Source organism: Pygocentrus nattereri, chromosome 3 (genome assembly GCF_015220715.1).
Source record: "Pygocentrus nattereri isolate fPygNat1 chromosome 3, fPygNat1.pri, whole genome shotgun sequence".
Lineage (NCBI taxonomy): Eukaryota > Metazoa > Chordata > Actinopteri > Characiformes > Serrasalmidae > Pygocentrus > Pygocentrus nattereri.
In genome coordinates, this window is record NC_051213.1 from 26,224,683 (window position 1) to 26,242,511 (window position 17,829).

Sequence of the window (17,829 nt, forward strand, 5' to 3'; positions counted from 1 at the left end):
ATCTCTTTAATTTAACCATTAATGGCTAGCAAGGTAGCCTAGCGTTCCCTGCAGCAGCTGCACTCCAGGTAATTGATCTCGAGTGGGCTGGCCGGGGTTTCTCAGCTCTGTGTGTGTGTGTGTGTGTGTGTGTGTGTGTAAGGCTAAGACACATTGCCAATTCTCCAGTGTGCTCTTCACGCTCTGCAGTCAGTCAGTTCCCTCTGCCGTTCAGCCCGGCACTCCTCCGCTCTCCTCAGGCTGGCAGGCTATTGCAGATCCTGCCTTTACGCCTCCGCCCAGCCGGACCGGACAGTGTGTAGCTCTGTGCACGGCGAGGATCAGCAGCTCGGTCAGACTCTCTGCACCTGCCTTCATGTCTTTGTGAGAGCACCGCCGGACATACTGCACAGCGAGCTACGGTGAGAATAAAGCTTATAGCTACTGTCGTGTCGACTTCACAGCTCACTAGCCGATGTCGTCCCCGTCGTGTAGGCTGTTCTGTGCATTGAAACATGAGTGGACACTTAAAGGTGCCTAATCATTCTCATTTGCTTCGCGTTCTGCGCTATAGAAATCAACCCAATAGTCAATAGACAGCGTCAACAGAAAGCGCATACAGAAGCTGTGCGCTGGTACATTTTGTAGTGTAGAGCTGGCTGATCTAAGCTGCCTGGGCGATGTGGGTACCACTAGGAAGTAATCCGTTTGAAGCCTGTGTGAATAGCTTACTTCACTGCATTTCCATCCCCTCTATTACCTTAAGAAGTAAGTGAACTCTGGAATATGTAGGACCACATTCTGTGTCTGATCAAGCCTTTGTTGTATGACTTTCTATGGCAGTCTCGAGAAGTTTGTCCAGGTGTAAAGCTACAGGATCCAGGTCTGATATGTATTGCAGTTTGTATCCTACTGTGTCAGAACAGTCATAGACTATATGTGATTAACTCTTATAAGGTCTCCAAAGAGTTCTAAAGACATCTGGTGTGTACAGGCTGCCGTCACCAGCTATCAAGCCAGGGTTGATGGATGATGACTCTGCTATTTGCAATTCAAATGTGGATGCTGTAGCAGCAAAGGATGTGCCACTTGAGCCAAGGCTGCTTCATGTGTTCATCCTTTAGGTAACCTACAAGACTGTCTGTCAGATGGAACTAGGTTGGTGTTTCCTAGTTCCATAGTAGAGGAGTACCACTGCACATGGTGCTTTCAGTGCTATACTGGATAAATTCAGCAGCTGTTTGCTTCATGCATGTGTGTTAATGTGTGATGAAAGCACTAAACTGGGTAGAACTTTGCATAAGGTCATATATTGGGAAACACTTATCTAGACTATTGAGTCTGAGCTGTATTTGTACTGGGATATCATGACCATTATGCTATGACCATTATGTTATGTACACATACATACTAAAACATGGAATCTCATGGGGCTGGGCAATATGACAATAATTATCCTCATCGTGATAAATCCTCAGCCTTTCCCAACTACATATTTAATTACAAAGAGAGGCTAATTAGTCCTCTTTAATTGATTTTAGTGCCTTGTGTGAATGTTAAATACAAATAATTGTATTCTTAATTTTCGATAGTATTCTTTAAGTGTAGCACTTAGTGGTCTGTTACAACTTATTAGAAGTCAGAAAAAAATAAATATTGTAACATATTGTGCATTGTGAAAACTTGACATATTGTGCTATTACATTTGCTCCATATTGCAGCCCTAGAATCTCATAATTGCTTAGGACCACACAAGGTATGTTTCAAATGTATATGAGCACGCCTTTATTTTTTTTTTGTCTAATTGTTTTCTTTTGAAAACTACCCAGTAAAGGAAGGAAGGGCCATGAAATTCTGGTGGCAGCTACTGAGTGCTAGCAGAACAAGAACTAAATGCATAGAGCTTTCCTAAGTGCAACTGCCCCTCATAGACACACAATATATTAATTATACTTCTATGTGCCTCTCAAGTAAATGCACAATAAAGATATGCTCATACTATAGACTGGTACCAGTATGTGTGCATATAGGAGGGAAAGTAGAAAGAAGAAAGATGGATACAGCTTAAAGATATAGATTTAATCCCCCTCTCCTCCAGCCAATGACAGCAGCAGAGACATAGCCACCAGCCAATCAGTTGCAAGCACAGGCCTGTGTTAGACAAATGTGCCTAGCCGGAAAACAAACACCCACCAAAATCAGCACTCTTACAATAGTGCTCTCTCAGTCGCATTCAGCTGGTGAAGTCATGTACTAACGTACTTTTTCATGGGCCTGGCGAGTGCTGACTCTGCTACTGTATTGATTGCTACATTCATTCAGTATGAAAGTGCTGTTATACAAGTCATTTACACTGAGGTTAGACATTAGGGGTGTTTTCAAATGAATTCATCAAATTTCTACCGTGTAAAAATGTTAAGATTTATATATGGTGCCTGGGAATTCCATTGATTTTTCAGAATTTGAGCACAGATGAATGGTTGAGATGTACACAAAGTAATTCATAGCAGTTTGATATGAAATGGTTAATTGTAGAAAATTTTACTGACGCAGATTTCTTTACAGTGGTGATAGTAACCACAGGTTGTAATGTCTATGACACATATATAGCCATTGTTTACTGTCCAAAATGACTAGTTAATGTATACGTGCCATCAGAGGTATGAGTGTAATCTTGATAGTGGTGAATCTTACAGAAGTATGTATTCCCATTTTGCCTACAATACCCTACGTGTGCCTCTCTGCTATGAATAGATTTTTAAAAATACACTTTAGGCCAAAAACATCTCAGATCTATCGTAAATGAATGTCAGCGTATTTGTAACAATTTGGTAATACCTTTCAGCCAGGTAGCTTTTAGAAGTAATAAATGCTTCAGGCGTTTGGTTCCTATTTTCTCCACTGTTAAAAATGTTGACATGGTAAGTTTCTCTAGAACATAGCATTTCATGTCAAACTACTCTGAATGACATTGACTACATCTTAACCATTTAATTATGCACACATTTTCCCATGTAATAAAAAGAATAAGGGAACCGAAATAGAATTTGTGGGCTGATGGCTATATTCTATATTTTTACATACATATCTTCCAAAGCAGAGATCTAAAACTTTAAAAAAAGACCCTTTGAGAAAAGTGTTTCCCTCTTCTATCATTCAGCATTCAGCTCATGAATGTCTTGCTAATGAGCCAATAAGTCAAAGTCGAATCAGGTTATTTTATACTTTTAATTTTAAACTTAATTTTTTCTCTACAGTTTAGTTGTTGCTGATTTCACACATTAGCTAGGTATGCTTCTTCATACAATGCTACCATGGTGGGAGGATGAAGGCTATCATGTGCTTCCTCTGAGACTTATAGTCAGTGTCCACTGTAATACAACATCACTGGACAGTTCAGTGCACTTGGAGGAGACCACTAACTTGCCCTGCACGAGGAGAAGAGGGTGGAGCATCCTACTCATGCAGAGATCAAAGCCAGTTGTGCTCTAATGGACTCTGGCCATGGATTGCTGTGGCATTAATGGGAAAATTGACAGAGCGGTGCATGTAGCGCTGGGCAACCCATGGTAACTGGACCTCCGAATGTCTTTATTGAACACCCATAATTCATGGGAAGCCTAACAATATTTTTGAACCATTAGCGTATTTTGTTCATGATCCATATGAATGGATTTTTAAATATACATACACTTACTGTTTATATTTATCACATTGTTTTATAGGTGATATGAACAGAGTATCAAAGCATGTTTCAAATCATACATGCCACCCATATAAAAATTTCTTGGACTAGTCAGTGAGGGGTTGACACATTTGAGAATATCTCGTGTTGGAAAGGAGTAAAAGGTAACAGGAAAATGTGAATGCTACAATGCAGAATGGCCTTTAGAAGAAATGAATCACTTCTTTAAGTTTCTTTGAACTATTCCCATCAATGCAAAGTGTCATTTCATTGTGTAGCAGACATGTCAGCCTACCTTTTGCAGTAAGTTGACCGTTCACAGCAAGAGATGCCACTATTATTAAATAAGCAGTGTGAGCTGATGTATTATCTGACTTCACGGCTGTTGACATTAAGGAGACATTTAAGTTGGTTGTTCAAACAGTCCTAGTGCCTCCACCTTTTTTAGCAAGTAGAACAGCATGGAGTGCGCTTTCAGAGTCTGACTTTTATTTTAAATCATAAAAAAGACTTTATGCATAAACTTTTTAAAATGCATATACTTTTACGTTCTCATGGTTTTTAGGTGTGGGATTACATTGTTTGGCCTGTAGGTATGAAGTCTCCTATTTGCTTTACCACATACACCAGGGATTAGCATCAATTCTGAGGCATATTGTACAGTTTAACTCCATTTTACAGATACACAATGACTACTGTATCTCTAAATATCTTGTCATCTGTTTGTGTTTATGTATGTTATGATGTAGATGGTGTCTTGGCACAAGATGATTATGATGATCATGACAGATCACAGATTCATTGTGTGGAAAAACACTATATTTCCAAAAGTATTCGCTCGTCTGCCTTCACCCACATTTGAACTTGAGTGACATCCCATTCTTAAACCATAGGGTTTATTATGATGTCGGCCCACCCTTTGCAGCTATAACAGCTTCAACTCTTCTGGGAAGGCTTTCCACAAGGTTTAGGTGTTTATGGGAATTTTTGACCATTCTTCCAGAAGTGCACTTGTGAGGTTAGACACTAATGTTGGTCTAGAAGACTTGGCTTGCAGTTGCCGATCTAATTAATCCCACACGTGTTCTATGGGGTTGAGGTCAGGACTCTGTGTGAGCCAGTCAAGTTCTTCCACACCAAACTCGCTCATCCATGTCTTTATGGACCTTGCTTTGTGCACTGGTGCGCAGTCATGTTGGAACAGGAAGGGGCCGTCCCCAAACTGTTCCCACAAAGTTAGGAGAATGAAATTGTCCAAAATCTCTTGGTGTTGAAGCGTTAAGAGTTCCTTTCACTGGAGCTAAGGCACTGAGCCCAACTCCTGAAAAACAACCCAATACAATAATCCCCCCTCAACCAAACTTTACACTTGGCACAATGCAGTCGGATTGCCAGATGGAGAAGCATGATTCGTCACTCCAGAGAACATGTCCAGTGGTGGCGCTTTATACAACTGTATTCAGCGCTTTGCATTGCGCTTGGTGATGTAAGGCTTGGATGCAGCCGCTCGGCCATGGAACTCACTCCGTGAAGCTCTCTACGCTGTTCTTGAGCTAATCTGAAGGTCACATGAAGTTTGGAGGTCTGTAGCAATTGACTCTGCAGAAAGTTGGCGACCTCTGCGCGCTTTGTCCCTCAGTATCCACTTCCACTCTTTGTTATAATACCACTGACAGTTGACTGTGGAATATTTAGTAGTGAGGAAATTTCACAACTGGACTTGCACAGGTGGTGTCCTATCACAGTACCATGCTGCAATTCACTGAGCTCCTGAGAGCGACCCTTTCCTTCACTAATGTTTGTAGAAGCAGTCTGCAGGCCTAGGTGCTTGGTTTTATAAACCTCTGACCATGAAAGTTATTGGAACACCTGAATTCAATGATTTGGATGGGTGAGTGAATACTTTTGGTAATATAGTGTATATATCACTAATATTGCTTTTCAGAAATAGCCTGTACTGAAAGCATGACTGACAGTGTCAGCAATGTGTGTGCTTGGCAGTTAGTGTTTGCATGTCATGGTTAAAGTCCTAGAGCATGCTCACTGATAAGAATGTTTTTCATAAAGTAAGTATGTAGTTAAAACATTTATATCTATGTCTCTTACAAGTCCCAATCTCCTATCAGACATGCTTTACTTAGAACCACAATATAGCCCATGAATTATGCAAATGTTTTCAAATACTCTGACCAGGCCTGTGTAGTGCTTTAGTTAATCATTAATTTAAGGGAGAGTTTCTGAGTAGTTTAGCCCTACGTGTCTTTAGTAACCCTGGTTGAGTAATGGCACAGGGTCATCTTCTTTTACTTACAGGAAGCATTACATTTGGCGTGCTGCCATGCAGTTTGAGCGCTATAGATGAAGAGCAGGGTGGAGACATGAAGATCCCATTCACATCTGACTGAGGTATCAAGAGATGTTGACGTAGGTGTACCTCAGATGACTTTAGTGTGATCACTCTTTATTTCAAGTGATCTCTTTGAAAGAGAGCAAAGCAAATAGCTGAAGGAAGGTTTGACTTGTATATAAATGATATAAGCATTGTACTGAATATATGTGTTTGTATGGATTGTGCAAGTTTATGAGCTTGTAAACAGTAGTCCAGATTACAAACAGGACAGTTGCTCTGGGGCTCTGGGTCTATAATGATTGGACCTCATCTATCACTACCTGCCGAATTTTACACCTGTGACTTAGGGGAACGACAACAATTTAATAATACTGTGTTGAGTTTGGTGCAGTGTAGTGGTCCATACCACTGCTTTCCACACAACAGCTGAAGTTTGATTCTCCACTTGGACAAGCCCACAATGCTACACCAACAATAATGGGATGTTTAGATAATGCTTTTCTAAACGCTCTCGAGCACACTTCTTTTCATCATTGTGGAGTGATGTGCCTCACAACCGAAAAGCACTCCTCTAGTTAATGCAGCACGCTTCATGGTTTTAAATTGTGCATTTAAATTTCAAAAATGAGAACCACAAAAAAGCACCATACGTCATCACAGCTGAACGATGAATATCGAGGTTGTCTTTTTTTCTTGTCAGCAATGAAGAAAAAGTTGTTTTTGGCTGTTTTCAATCACCAAGAGCTGTACAACCTTCTCCTTTTTATAGAACCTTTATTCCAAATGTCAGTTTTGAAACATCCACAGAAAATATCCACAGAAAATACCCCTGTTCATAGTAGCTTTATTTCAATTCCAGAAGTCAGTTTTGAAAATGTCTGTCGCTTGGCTCAGCCTTTTGTCTTCTCTCATATCACTTTGTTGTTTACCTACTTGTCAGTCAAATGCATTAACCCACCCCTTAAAGAAGCATGTCCTGTTTCTCAAATACTATTACAGCACGTTCAGCAGTCGCCTTTTCAAATGCAAAGCTTGCATTTGAAAAGGCGACTGCTGAACGTGCTGTAATAGTATTTGAGTAAGACTTCTAATGTAACTTGGCTGAGAAGCAGCAATAGCAAGTAAACATGGAAGTTGCATTGTCATTTTTTATTAACTGAAGAGCATTTACATACGGGGGGTGGGGTAGGGTGGGTTAAGATAAAAGTCCAAGGTAGCTGGGTGCATGTTTGTGCATGTTTGTGTGTATGTTTGTGCATGTATGCCTCACTAGCACCCTCTTTTCCATGTGACGTAGGTGATGGCTACAGGCCGCAGGGAAAGGCACAGGGAGCTGTCTCTGAGGGAGGAGAGCTCAACTGAGAGGAGTAGTTCACCCTGTCCTGGAGACACCCTGCCCTGGAACCTGTCCAAGCACCAGAGGGTCAAACGCTCCAAGTCTGCCTCGACTGAGGTCCTGGACCCTGCCGAGAGGGCCGTCATTCGCATCGCAGGTGGGCCATTCAGATCCCTCCAACATCATAATGTCTGAATCACTTTCATCACCTTAGCTTGGCCAGTTTAAGATGACTCACCAGAGCAGAGCCATTTCAACAACTGAACCCTGATTCAGCCAATGGAATAAGGCATAGTGTACTTCCTTTGAATGGGCTATCGTGGTCAACTGTTAGGTGTGGTCAAGATTTTAACAATAGACAATAGCCGGTTCAGATATTCCTGTAAACCTGTCTGATTAAAGTAAACATGAAAAGATTGATTAAGTGATGTTTATTTAAATGGTTAAGTTCCATAATGTTGCTCATTTTCTATTCATTAAAATATGGCATTCAGTAAATAATGTTTTAATTAGAAGGCATGTTGTTAGATGCAGTGATAATGGGCACAGGCAGACTAACAAAAATGTTCTATATTACCACAATATAATACACTATTGAGCTAAAGGGACGATGTAGTACATGCCTGTATAGACATTTGAATAAAACATCTTATCAAGTATATGCTGACGTAAAGCACAATGGGACAGAAAGCAGACATGTGTGATGTTCCCAATGTTATAATGTCACGCAGTCATTAGTCAAACTCATAAGTTACACCCTGATGTCTTCACACTCTTCAGTACAGCAGAAAATGAAGGAGATCAGCCATTGTGTTTGTCATTTTGCTAAGTTATCATACACAGTTGATAAAGTTTATGCATGTGCCCCAGACTGCTGTTTGTCATTTGGTGTCATTGACATTATGGCCGTATGGTCAGTGAATATGGAAAACTCTTTTGGCTTGGCTATGCTTTGTAGTTTTGAGCTCAGTCTCTGTCTTGCTGTGTGTGGCAATGTAAGTTAAAGTAATTCCTGTTATCCAGCTATAGTGGGATAGTGACTGTGTAAAGCATTAGTAGCTTTGTCTCCTGTCTTAGTGTTAACACATACTTACATGCACATATTCCTCTTTCATACTGCAGAACGCCATCTCATGAAAAGATTTTATTTGGGCCCATATGGGAAATAGGCATCAAAACAAGTGCATTTCATGTACAAAATTATAAACATGATAATCAAGATTGTTCATTTCTGTGCATCTGTGTGTGCAGTACTGCGCAAAGCCAGATCACCCTTTAATTTGTTGCATTTCCAGTTACAACAGCCATTACGTTTTTCAGTGTCAATAATTTTAACAGGAAATTACACAGAAGCCTCAACAGCTGAATATAATGCAACTTTTTCAGTATTTACTCTTCCGTTCTTTGCATTTATTGAAGCTTCCATTCTTTTCAGCAGACTTGCTTCCGGTTTTTAAAGAAATCTGCAGGGATATTTTTCCACACTTAGTCAAAACAAAGTATAGTCTCAAAAGTTGATTGTATTCTCTGCTTGTATCCAAGTAATACCAAATACAACTCAGAGTCTAGAACTCAATATCTCACTGAATTGGACAGTCAGTTTTTCCGAGAACTTTTTTGTCTATTTCTTTTTTTCAGTAACGGTTTCTTGAAAGCTACACAATTTTTCAGATCCATGCCATTGTGTTGTCTTCTCACAATGGGAGAGTAGACAGAAAGCTTTGTAGACTGTAGATCACTCAGATCTGAAGCAAGGGCGGAGCTCTCCTATTTCCTAAAACTTTGTTTATCCAATGGTTTTATGTCTACCTGGTCTAACAAGATTGTCAGGCCTTCCATTTCCACCCGGCTTTGGAAACTCATTTTTCACTTGTCTTTTGACTTTCCCCTTCATCATGCAAGTGAATTGTCATATCTAATCTTCTGAGAAACATCACCTGAAAAATGATTGACTTGTACTTGTGGTGTTAACTGAAAATTTATTTAAATGAAAGGTCTAACTGTATATTTCTAGATAAACGGTCCATATTTGTTTTAAACAGTCTTGCGGTTTAACAGGTTGTAGAGCGAGTATATCATTAAGAGATCATGTTGTGATGAAACAATGCTATGCTAGTCTCAAGTAAATGAAGGTCCTGAGCTATTGAGGCTTAGCTAGGAGGTAGGAGACGAAGTGATCATGAGCATGTTTAACCTGCAAGTTATACAGCAATTAACGTGGACAATAGAAATATTATTATATGATTGGCAGTAGAAACAAAGCGTCAAGTTCACTTTTCTGGTTTTCTGCTTTCACTGCAGCTCAGTATATCCTTTAATCTGCCTCTGGGCTAGTATTGCCTTGACTCCAGCCTTCAAAAGCCTCTAATCCTCAAAGGACTTGTATTAGGCAGCTAAAACAACATAATCTAAAGTACTGCTGACTTATCTGGTCTTATATGATCAAAAACTATAATTAAACCCTCTGGACTGGATTCTCTGATTTTTTAACTAAACTAAGACTAATTCTCTGTTTTGAAGCTTTATTTCAGTGTATAACTCCATTAAGGCTGTGTCGGAGAAACAGGCCGTAAAGATTGAAGCTAGATTACGTAACTACAGTGTGTCTTAATTTCTTACAAAAGTATTTCTTAATCGAACTGTGAGACATTTTAATACCTTAATGTTTATGACATTGAACTAATAATAAGTTTATGTAAAGAATGTGTGAATTTCAATGATTACATGTTTGTTTACACGAGGACAAATGTGTCACGCATTTAGCTCGTCGAGTGAACTCCAACTCCCAGAACACCCTGGGAGATCCTGTGACTCCGGACTCAGGCTCGCTCACAATCTCCAGACTTTTGATTAATGTCACCTGTGCCTCATTAGAGCAGAGCATTTAAGCGTGGCTCTGCAAATCAGTCAGTGCAAGGTATTGTTTTCATTCTGAAACCCACTGAGTGTTTTCTCCTTGTTGTCGAGTCGTTTGATTTCGTGTTTTCAACTACGTCTATTACCTTTCCCTCTTTGGTACTTTTGCTTGTTACTTGGATTGTTTGTTCAGAATTTTGGACTGACCTAAGACTACTCTTTAGCGTTTTGCCCCTTTTTTTGTTACCTTTGTCGATAAGTAGACAAATCAACTCTGGTCTCTTATCCGCTAGCGTCTGGATTTCTGTCAGAGCGTAACGATATGTGTCAACTTAAGGCATGGATACCTTTAAGTGTGCTCTCAGAGAGCTGGACCAAGCCTGAGTATGCATTTTTCTTGGAGAGAGAATAGAAAAGGACCTTGAATGAATGAATTGGCAACCCTGATAGACAGATTGTGTGCTACACTCACTAAAAACCCTTTGATAGCATTTAGCAGCACCCCATTCCTTGAATTCCTTAATTTATCACCGCCATGAAATTATAAGTTTTATTACAAGTTTTTGTTTCCTTTTATATTGCTTCCTTATATTTATTCCTGAGTTTTTTCACCTCATTGAGGGTGTACTTCAGCTAAATCATGAATAAATTTGGATATGCTACTGTCTATATGTTTTGGAGATTTGATGACCTCTCTGGTGGACATATGTTATTGCACACAATGTGCTGAACATTTTTTAATATCTGTTGCGAATTGTGCTTTCGACCCCTTGCCTGATCTGAAGATGAATCTGAAGTTGTTGAGCTGTTTGGAAGAGTATTCAAAGAGAACTCAGTTAACCCTTGTAGAAACGTCACATGAGTTTCACATATGACTAAAACACGTGTGGGCTTTGTACACATTGCATGTTAAAATGTGTTATTACATGAGAAAAAATGTCACAATGGTCATGTGAAAAAGAATGAAATGATGTAAAATCATGTTCATGTGTGAAGAAATGTGTGATCACATTGACGCACAATAAGATTACTTGTAAGCACATCGTTTTTTTGTACGCGTCACGTGTAAAGCATGTAACTTTTTTGGAAAACTTGATGAACAACTTCCGAGGATATAATTAAATTATCTATTATTACCATCACATCTTAATCAGTGTACTGCTGATTTTGCATTTAAGACCTAAAGATTGAGATGGATCTTCTTTTTGAGCCTGTGTGTGATGTTAACACATAAAAATGTATGATGTGGTCACGAAATCTGACTAGATGCCTCTGCCTTTTAAATTACTATTCAGAGCTTTACAGGGTGAGTCAAAGCAGCACAGCAATTTAATGAGATAAATTCATTGTGTTTGTGTTGTTGTGTATCGTCGATCACTGCAGTTAACAAAAGAAAGGAAAACCCAGTCCTGTGTGAAAGTATGGCTCTGGCACCTGCCTATTGCCTTTTATTTTAAGTGTCAACAGGTTTTTTGTACTTTTCTTAGTACAAGGTAACTATCTGTGGTAATTGACCATATGCTATGGGTGCTGCAGATAGAGCTAAGGTTGAAAAATCCTGAAGTCCTTTAGGAGGAGTATTTATGAAAACAGCAATATTAAATTCTGTGAGACGGTCATAAAAAAGGCTTCTAGTAATTCGGCCAACAATTTGGATTATTCTCTAAATGACTGTTACTGGAATTAGGACCTCTTCTGTTGGACAAATTGCCAAGTGCAGTAGATATGACTTGCAAGTGTGTTATCAACAAAATGGTAGGAAAAATTGAGGACAACAAATACGTCACTCTGAATGTTTTGTTCACATCATTTTCACTAGAAATTTACAGCAAATTTGTTATTTTACAAGAGTACTATCACTAACACATTAAAGTGTTATCATTAGCAGATGCTGGTGCCCACTGCCCCCTAGTTAAAAACCATTTAAACAACTGGCCCTGGGGCGTGACTGACTGTTTCTGTGCATGTACATAGAATATCCAAGTACAGCAGTCATTCCGGCCCATTCTGTGGAGTCCCTCCGCATTGTTTCACTCCCAATAATAACAGCAGCCAGCTGTTGTCAGAGCTGAAGCTAGAGGCTGTGCGATGGTTATAATGGCCTGCATCTGACTCAGGCATATCAGTGAACAGAGTGATATTGATGATTTGATGACAGGGCTCTTAGTGTGTGAGCTTCTGTGTCTGTTTTGATGTTTCTTAATTGTGTGTGGGGTGAGACAGAGAGAGAGAGAGAGAGAGAGAAAGAAAGAGAGAGAGAGAATGAGAAAAAGGGAAAGTAAGAGCTACAGGGCAAGCCGTCACTTAACCTGCTAAAAGCCTTCTGAGTGCCAAGCCGTTTCAGAGAGCAGACGCCAGTGATCTCACCCAGCCGCCCTTACTGTATCAACACACACACACACACACACACACACACACACACACACACACACACACACACACACCCCCCAGAGAGAGACTACTGTAGACACACAAAGAGGAGAGAGAGTCAGACACCTCACTGGAAAAAGGACATCTGGACCTTCATGTCTGGTCTGTGCAATGTATCGTTTGTTAATCGCCATTGCAGTATTGCTGAAATCGCAGTGCTGATATTGCATAAGGCTGCACAATGCAAATGAACTTTTTTCCCCGTGTGCATTTTGATTGAGTACTGTAAGCCTGGACAAGGTCAGATTTTTCAGATCAGCAACTGTAAAATAATTTTTGTCAAAATGATGCGTGTCATTTAACCATGTATATATAATGTATATCACATTTGTGACATAACTGCAATGTAATCACAGCATAGCATTTTGTCCATGTATTGAATTCCTAGTACTCATTCTTACTTCCTTTACGCTACACTTATAGTGTTTCAGCTGTTCTAAATGCACCTGATTTGACTTATGAGCAAAACATCAAGCCCTTCAGAAACTTATTAAGGTGCAATAAAGCTTATGCTGTTATGCCATGATATTAACTACTACATGCAATGTCTGTGAATTTTAATTTTACAATAATTAAAATGTTAATATCTGCTGTATCAACAGTGGTAAAGGTATCTTTGCTGGCATATTTATTCTCTGTTAGTGCGCAGGGGGAAACATTGCCTGGTGCCCTGGCCACAATATTTCACATTTTGGCCACTAAAAATGCAGAGTCTGTGTAAGAGGCCAGTTTATTTGGAGTTTTTTCCCTTTGCTCTATTTTCTTTTGTAGTCGTCTGTTTGGTCAGACAGTGAACTAATTGCATTCAATATTTTCTTGGAATTTATTAACTGTAACCACTGCTAATGTAATCATGGTGACTGTGGAGGTCTTTTCTTCTGAGATGATCCACTTAGATGTTGCTCCATTGGCTGACGTTTGCTTTATGAAATTTTATATTTCACTGTATGAAATATGGTCTTAAATAAAATATGCCGTTACAGAGAGGCTATCACTGCATTAGCTAAACAGTACCTAATCTAAATCAAAGCACCAAGACAACGAATCTTGTGGCCCGCTTTAAAAATGTGAGACCTCAAGATTCATAGGCTTGAAGCAATTTTTAATATCTGTCTGCATCTGGGGCAGCACAACAAGAAGGGTCTGGGTTCGATTCCTGGCTGGACCACCATCTTCCTTTCTGTGTGGAGTTCCTCCCAGGTCTGCGTGGGTTTCCTCCGGGTGTTCCAGTTTCTTCCCAAAGACATGGATTAGTGACCTGTCCTGGGTGTTTCCTGCATTCCGCCCAATGGCCGCTGGTATAGGCTCCAGCTCACCCCGCAACCCAGAAGGATAAGCTGCTTAGAAAATGTGTGTGTGTGTGTGTGTGTGTGTGTGTGTGTGTGTGTGTGTGTGTGTGTGCGTGCGTGCGTGCGTGCGTGCGTGCGTGTGTGTCTGTCTACCTTTGTTTGTAGTGAGTCCTATGCTTTATTAAATGTTTAAAGCTGCTGTTCACTCTGCTCCCACCAGAGGTCAGTGTGATGCATTTTACCTGCCTGCCAAGCCCAGTTGGAATCTGTTTAAGTGATGGACTTTTAAAGTAGCTGTCAGACTCTTCATCCCCTGCGGATAATCTGTTTTCCACAGGCTCTGAATTAGCCTCTGTGACTATAAGCTCTGAAGTTATTAAAAACGTTCTGCTAAATTACTGTCTTTGAAATACTGCAAATAGGCAATCTCCAAGTCTGTGGGTGCATGAGATGGTTTATTACATCAGGAGCATTTGAGGTAACACAGCTATATTTTCAGTCACATTTTCACTGTAAGAAAATTCATACACTTTCCCATTTAACCAACTCTCTGGATGAACTATGCTGTATTACTGTTTCCCCTGTACTACTGTTTAGCACATCTCAATTTGTGTGTGAGTGATGTTAACTGTGCAGCTTGCGTTAGACAGTGTGAGTGTAACAGCATTTCTTTGATGTTCAGCTGGATCCATTTCACTCAAATGTGCTCCGGTTTGAAGTGCTAGATTCTTCTGTGCCCCCTCGCTTTCTCTTTTTCTGGCTCCCTCTCTCCGGGGGCCTCTGACTACCAGGGCTCATGCACTCCCACACTCCATGTTCATAATATTTTAACATTCGTGTTAACACATTCATATTTCCACAAAACTCAGACAGTCACACCTGCAATTTCAGGTTATAGAGGCCGGGACATTAATAGATCTCACCACAGCTTTATGTCAGCTGTAAGCAATGCCAGTAAGGCAATAGATTAGATGGCTAGATCATTCTATCCTCAAGACTGAGGTTCAAACACTTTGAGCTGATGTCCTGTAAGGATTGAGCCTCATCTTGGACTAAATTGCCCTGTCAATGCTGAATCAATATTGGAAATTAGTATATGCTTAGGCTTAACATTCAAAAAAACGTACTTCACAAAGGCATTCATCCAGAGCAATTTACAATGGTAGGTACATATATTGTTGTGAATCCCAGTGGGACTTTTATTTAAATATTATAGATAATATATATATATATATATATATATATATATATATATATATATATATATATATATATATATATATTGTCTTTAGGTTATTAACTTGACCAGGGCTGTCCAGACTGTGGCCTGGGGGCCAAAGGTGGCCCTTGAGAATGTTTCATTTGCCCACCAAAATGTTACTATAACCTCACCCACTCTTCCAAAGAGAGAGCAAATGTTCTTACTTTCTTTAATTTCTTAAACTCTCATATTCCTTTTAAAATATTATTTTTGAGGTATACAAAATATAGTGTAATGTAAATATATTTTTAAATATACCTGCCTTTTTATTTGTATATTGATTTGTATTTTTGACCCTCTATCCACAGCAAACATTGCACTTTGGACCCCAAAGACAAAAAGTTTTGGCACCGCTGACTTGGACATTGAAGTTTAGTGTTAGAATACATGAATTCACAATAAAAATTGCAATTCAGGTGCTGGTAACATAAAATGTTTTTACATTTTCACAACAATACAGAAATATATTTTGATAATGCGTTAGTCTAAAAATGGGCTTAAGATGCATTAATAAATCATAATTATGTAATAATTTATTGTTCCTGTGTGGAGACACTTGTCTCTACTAACCATATTTTGGGGCACTTTTGGGAAAATACGCATATGAAAGTAATCCAGAAGATCTTGACAACTTTCAAGGTGTTTGAATCCTTCTTCAAGGACCTTTGGCCTTTGCTGCATAAAGTTGGAATTAATTTTAAATACATTCATGATTTACTGCTTTACAGCATGGATAGCTTCAGAGAGCAGCGTTTGAGGGACATGGAGAGGTCAGACCTCCAAGCAGCCCTGCTCTATTCTCAGATCAGTGTGGGTGGTGTTACACTTTCCAGTAATGTCACTACAGTCTTCTTGTGAGACAGACAGGTTTGGTTGCATGCCCTGGTTGGCTGAATTTCCGTTTGAGGTGGGTCTTATTGCTCCACTGTCCTAATTGCGTGCACAAATACACACCCCAGGAGCCCCACACACATTCACTCATCCCATGCGGGATGGCCTCTGTAACATAATCTTTCAGTAATGTTCTCTCACTAGCACATACACCTGTTGTAGGGTGGAGGAATGTAAGCTGCGCTGCCGTGAAAGGCCTTCTCGGGTTATAGTACAGTGCATAATGCCTTATCTCAGGACGTAGTCACAGCCACACTCAAATAAGGAATCAAACATTCAGATGTTTGACACTGTGCAGTCTCGTGCAGGATTTGTCATTCTAAAAGCTGTCAGCACATAAACATTTACTCTAACGTCTCCTCGTTTTCTTTTCCAAAACGTAGCCACTTACTAAAAATAAGTTCACTTAGATCAGCTGCAACTTCACACCTCACTACTCAGCTCACCTCACTGGGGCTGTCCCGGTCTTTCAGTCTAAGGAATTATGAATGGGGCGACACATTAATCCGGTTGGGTTCAATCCCAATACAGTTAGAGGTGTTAAACTTACTCACTTACTGAACTACATGACTTGCCTTGGAAATATCTAAAGACGGGACCACTAGTTGATTTATTGAATTTATTGATGTAAGAGATAACGGCTGTGATTTTTTTTGTCACACTATGGTGCTAGCTGGCACAGTAGAATTCAAATGTAACAGTATGTTTCTTTCTTAAATTTCGCTGAAAGTTAATTTGTCATGACTAAGGTCTATTTCCAACAGCTCTGCGTGACATGCGATGTGGCAGCATACAATGCCCTCCACAAATGTAGTCACCCCTGGTTAACATGAGCAAAACAGGCTGTAAAAATGTATGAAGAAATAAATGTTTATCTCAAATCATCGGCACCCCTCCATTTAATGCTTTCCGCAGCCTCCATTTGCAAAGATAATAGCTCTGAGTCCTGTAACACTTAATGAGACTGAAGAACACATGAGAAACCATTCCTACATTAAAAACCTCTTAGATTCTGAGGTCCGTGCTCTAGACCAGGGGTGGCCAACCTGCGGCTCGCAAGACAAAGAGTTGCCTGCACGTGTGCGGCTCTTCTATTAACAATTCAATACCCTGAGGGAGAAGCGGCTTAGATAATGGATGGATGGATATGTGTGTATGTGTGTATATATATATATATATATATATATATATATATATATATATATATATATAAATTTTTTTTTTGCACACTTGTAGCATAAAAGTTGTGTATTTGAGTCACTGCTTGAATATTTTCCATGCTGGAAGAAGCCAAAGTCGGGGAAATGTAAAGCCAAACGAAAATATGAAGATGAACACAGAACCTTCTTACCAGAGTGGGAGGATTTGTATTGTTTATTGAGTGGAAAGGGAAGCCGTTCTGTTTCATATGCCAAACGTCGTTATCCAATTTTAAAGCTTCCAATCTTCAGCACCACTTTACCTCACTGCACGCCAACATGGGCCAGGAGTGTCCCAAAGGTCCCGAACAGCGCAAGCACAAGCTGAACACTTTGAAACCCCAGTCAGACAAACTGACTCAGTTGTTTCAGAAGTTAACAAAACAGTCAGAAATTGTCACGCTTGCATCCTATCAACTGCCATGGAATATCGCTCGTGCTAAAAAGCCATACAGTGAGTGGGAATTTGTGAAAAGTTGTCTCAGTGATGCCATTTCAATCTTATCTCCAGAAAACGAGCATTTGAAACGAATGGCATCAGAGCTCCAGTTGT

The 17,829-nt window shown here is 39.8% G+C and overlaps 1 protein-coding gene across 3 annotated transcripts in view; it reads left to right on the forward strand.

The window, feature by feature from the left end:
• Window positions 1–211: 211 nt before the first annotated feature.
• The window catches only part of plecb (plectin b), a 157,909-nt gene continuing 140,291 nt past the window's right edge, over window positions 212–17,829 (forward strand). For 2 of the 3 annotated variants that reach the window (XM_037536871.1, XM_037536872.1), the window contains exons 1-2: window positions 213–401; window positions 7,312–7,507. In XM_037536871.1, coding sequence (XP_037392768.1) covers window positions 7,315–7,507 — 193 coding nt within the window. In that variant the 5' untranslated portion in view covers window positions 213–401; window positions 7,312–7,314. Of the gene's footprint in view, window positions 402–7,311; window positions 7,508–17,829 lie in introns of all 3 variants that reach the window. The other variant, XM_037536870.1, reaches the window with a different exon arrangement.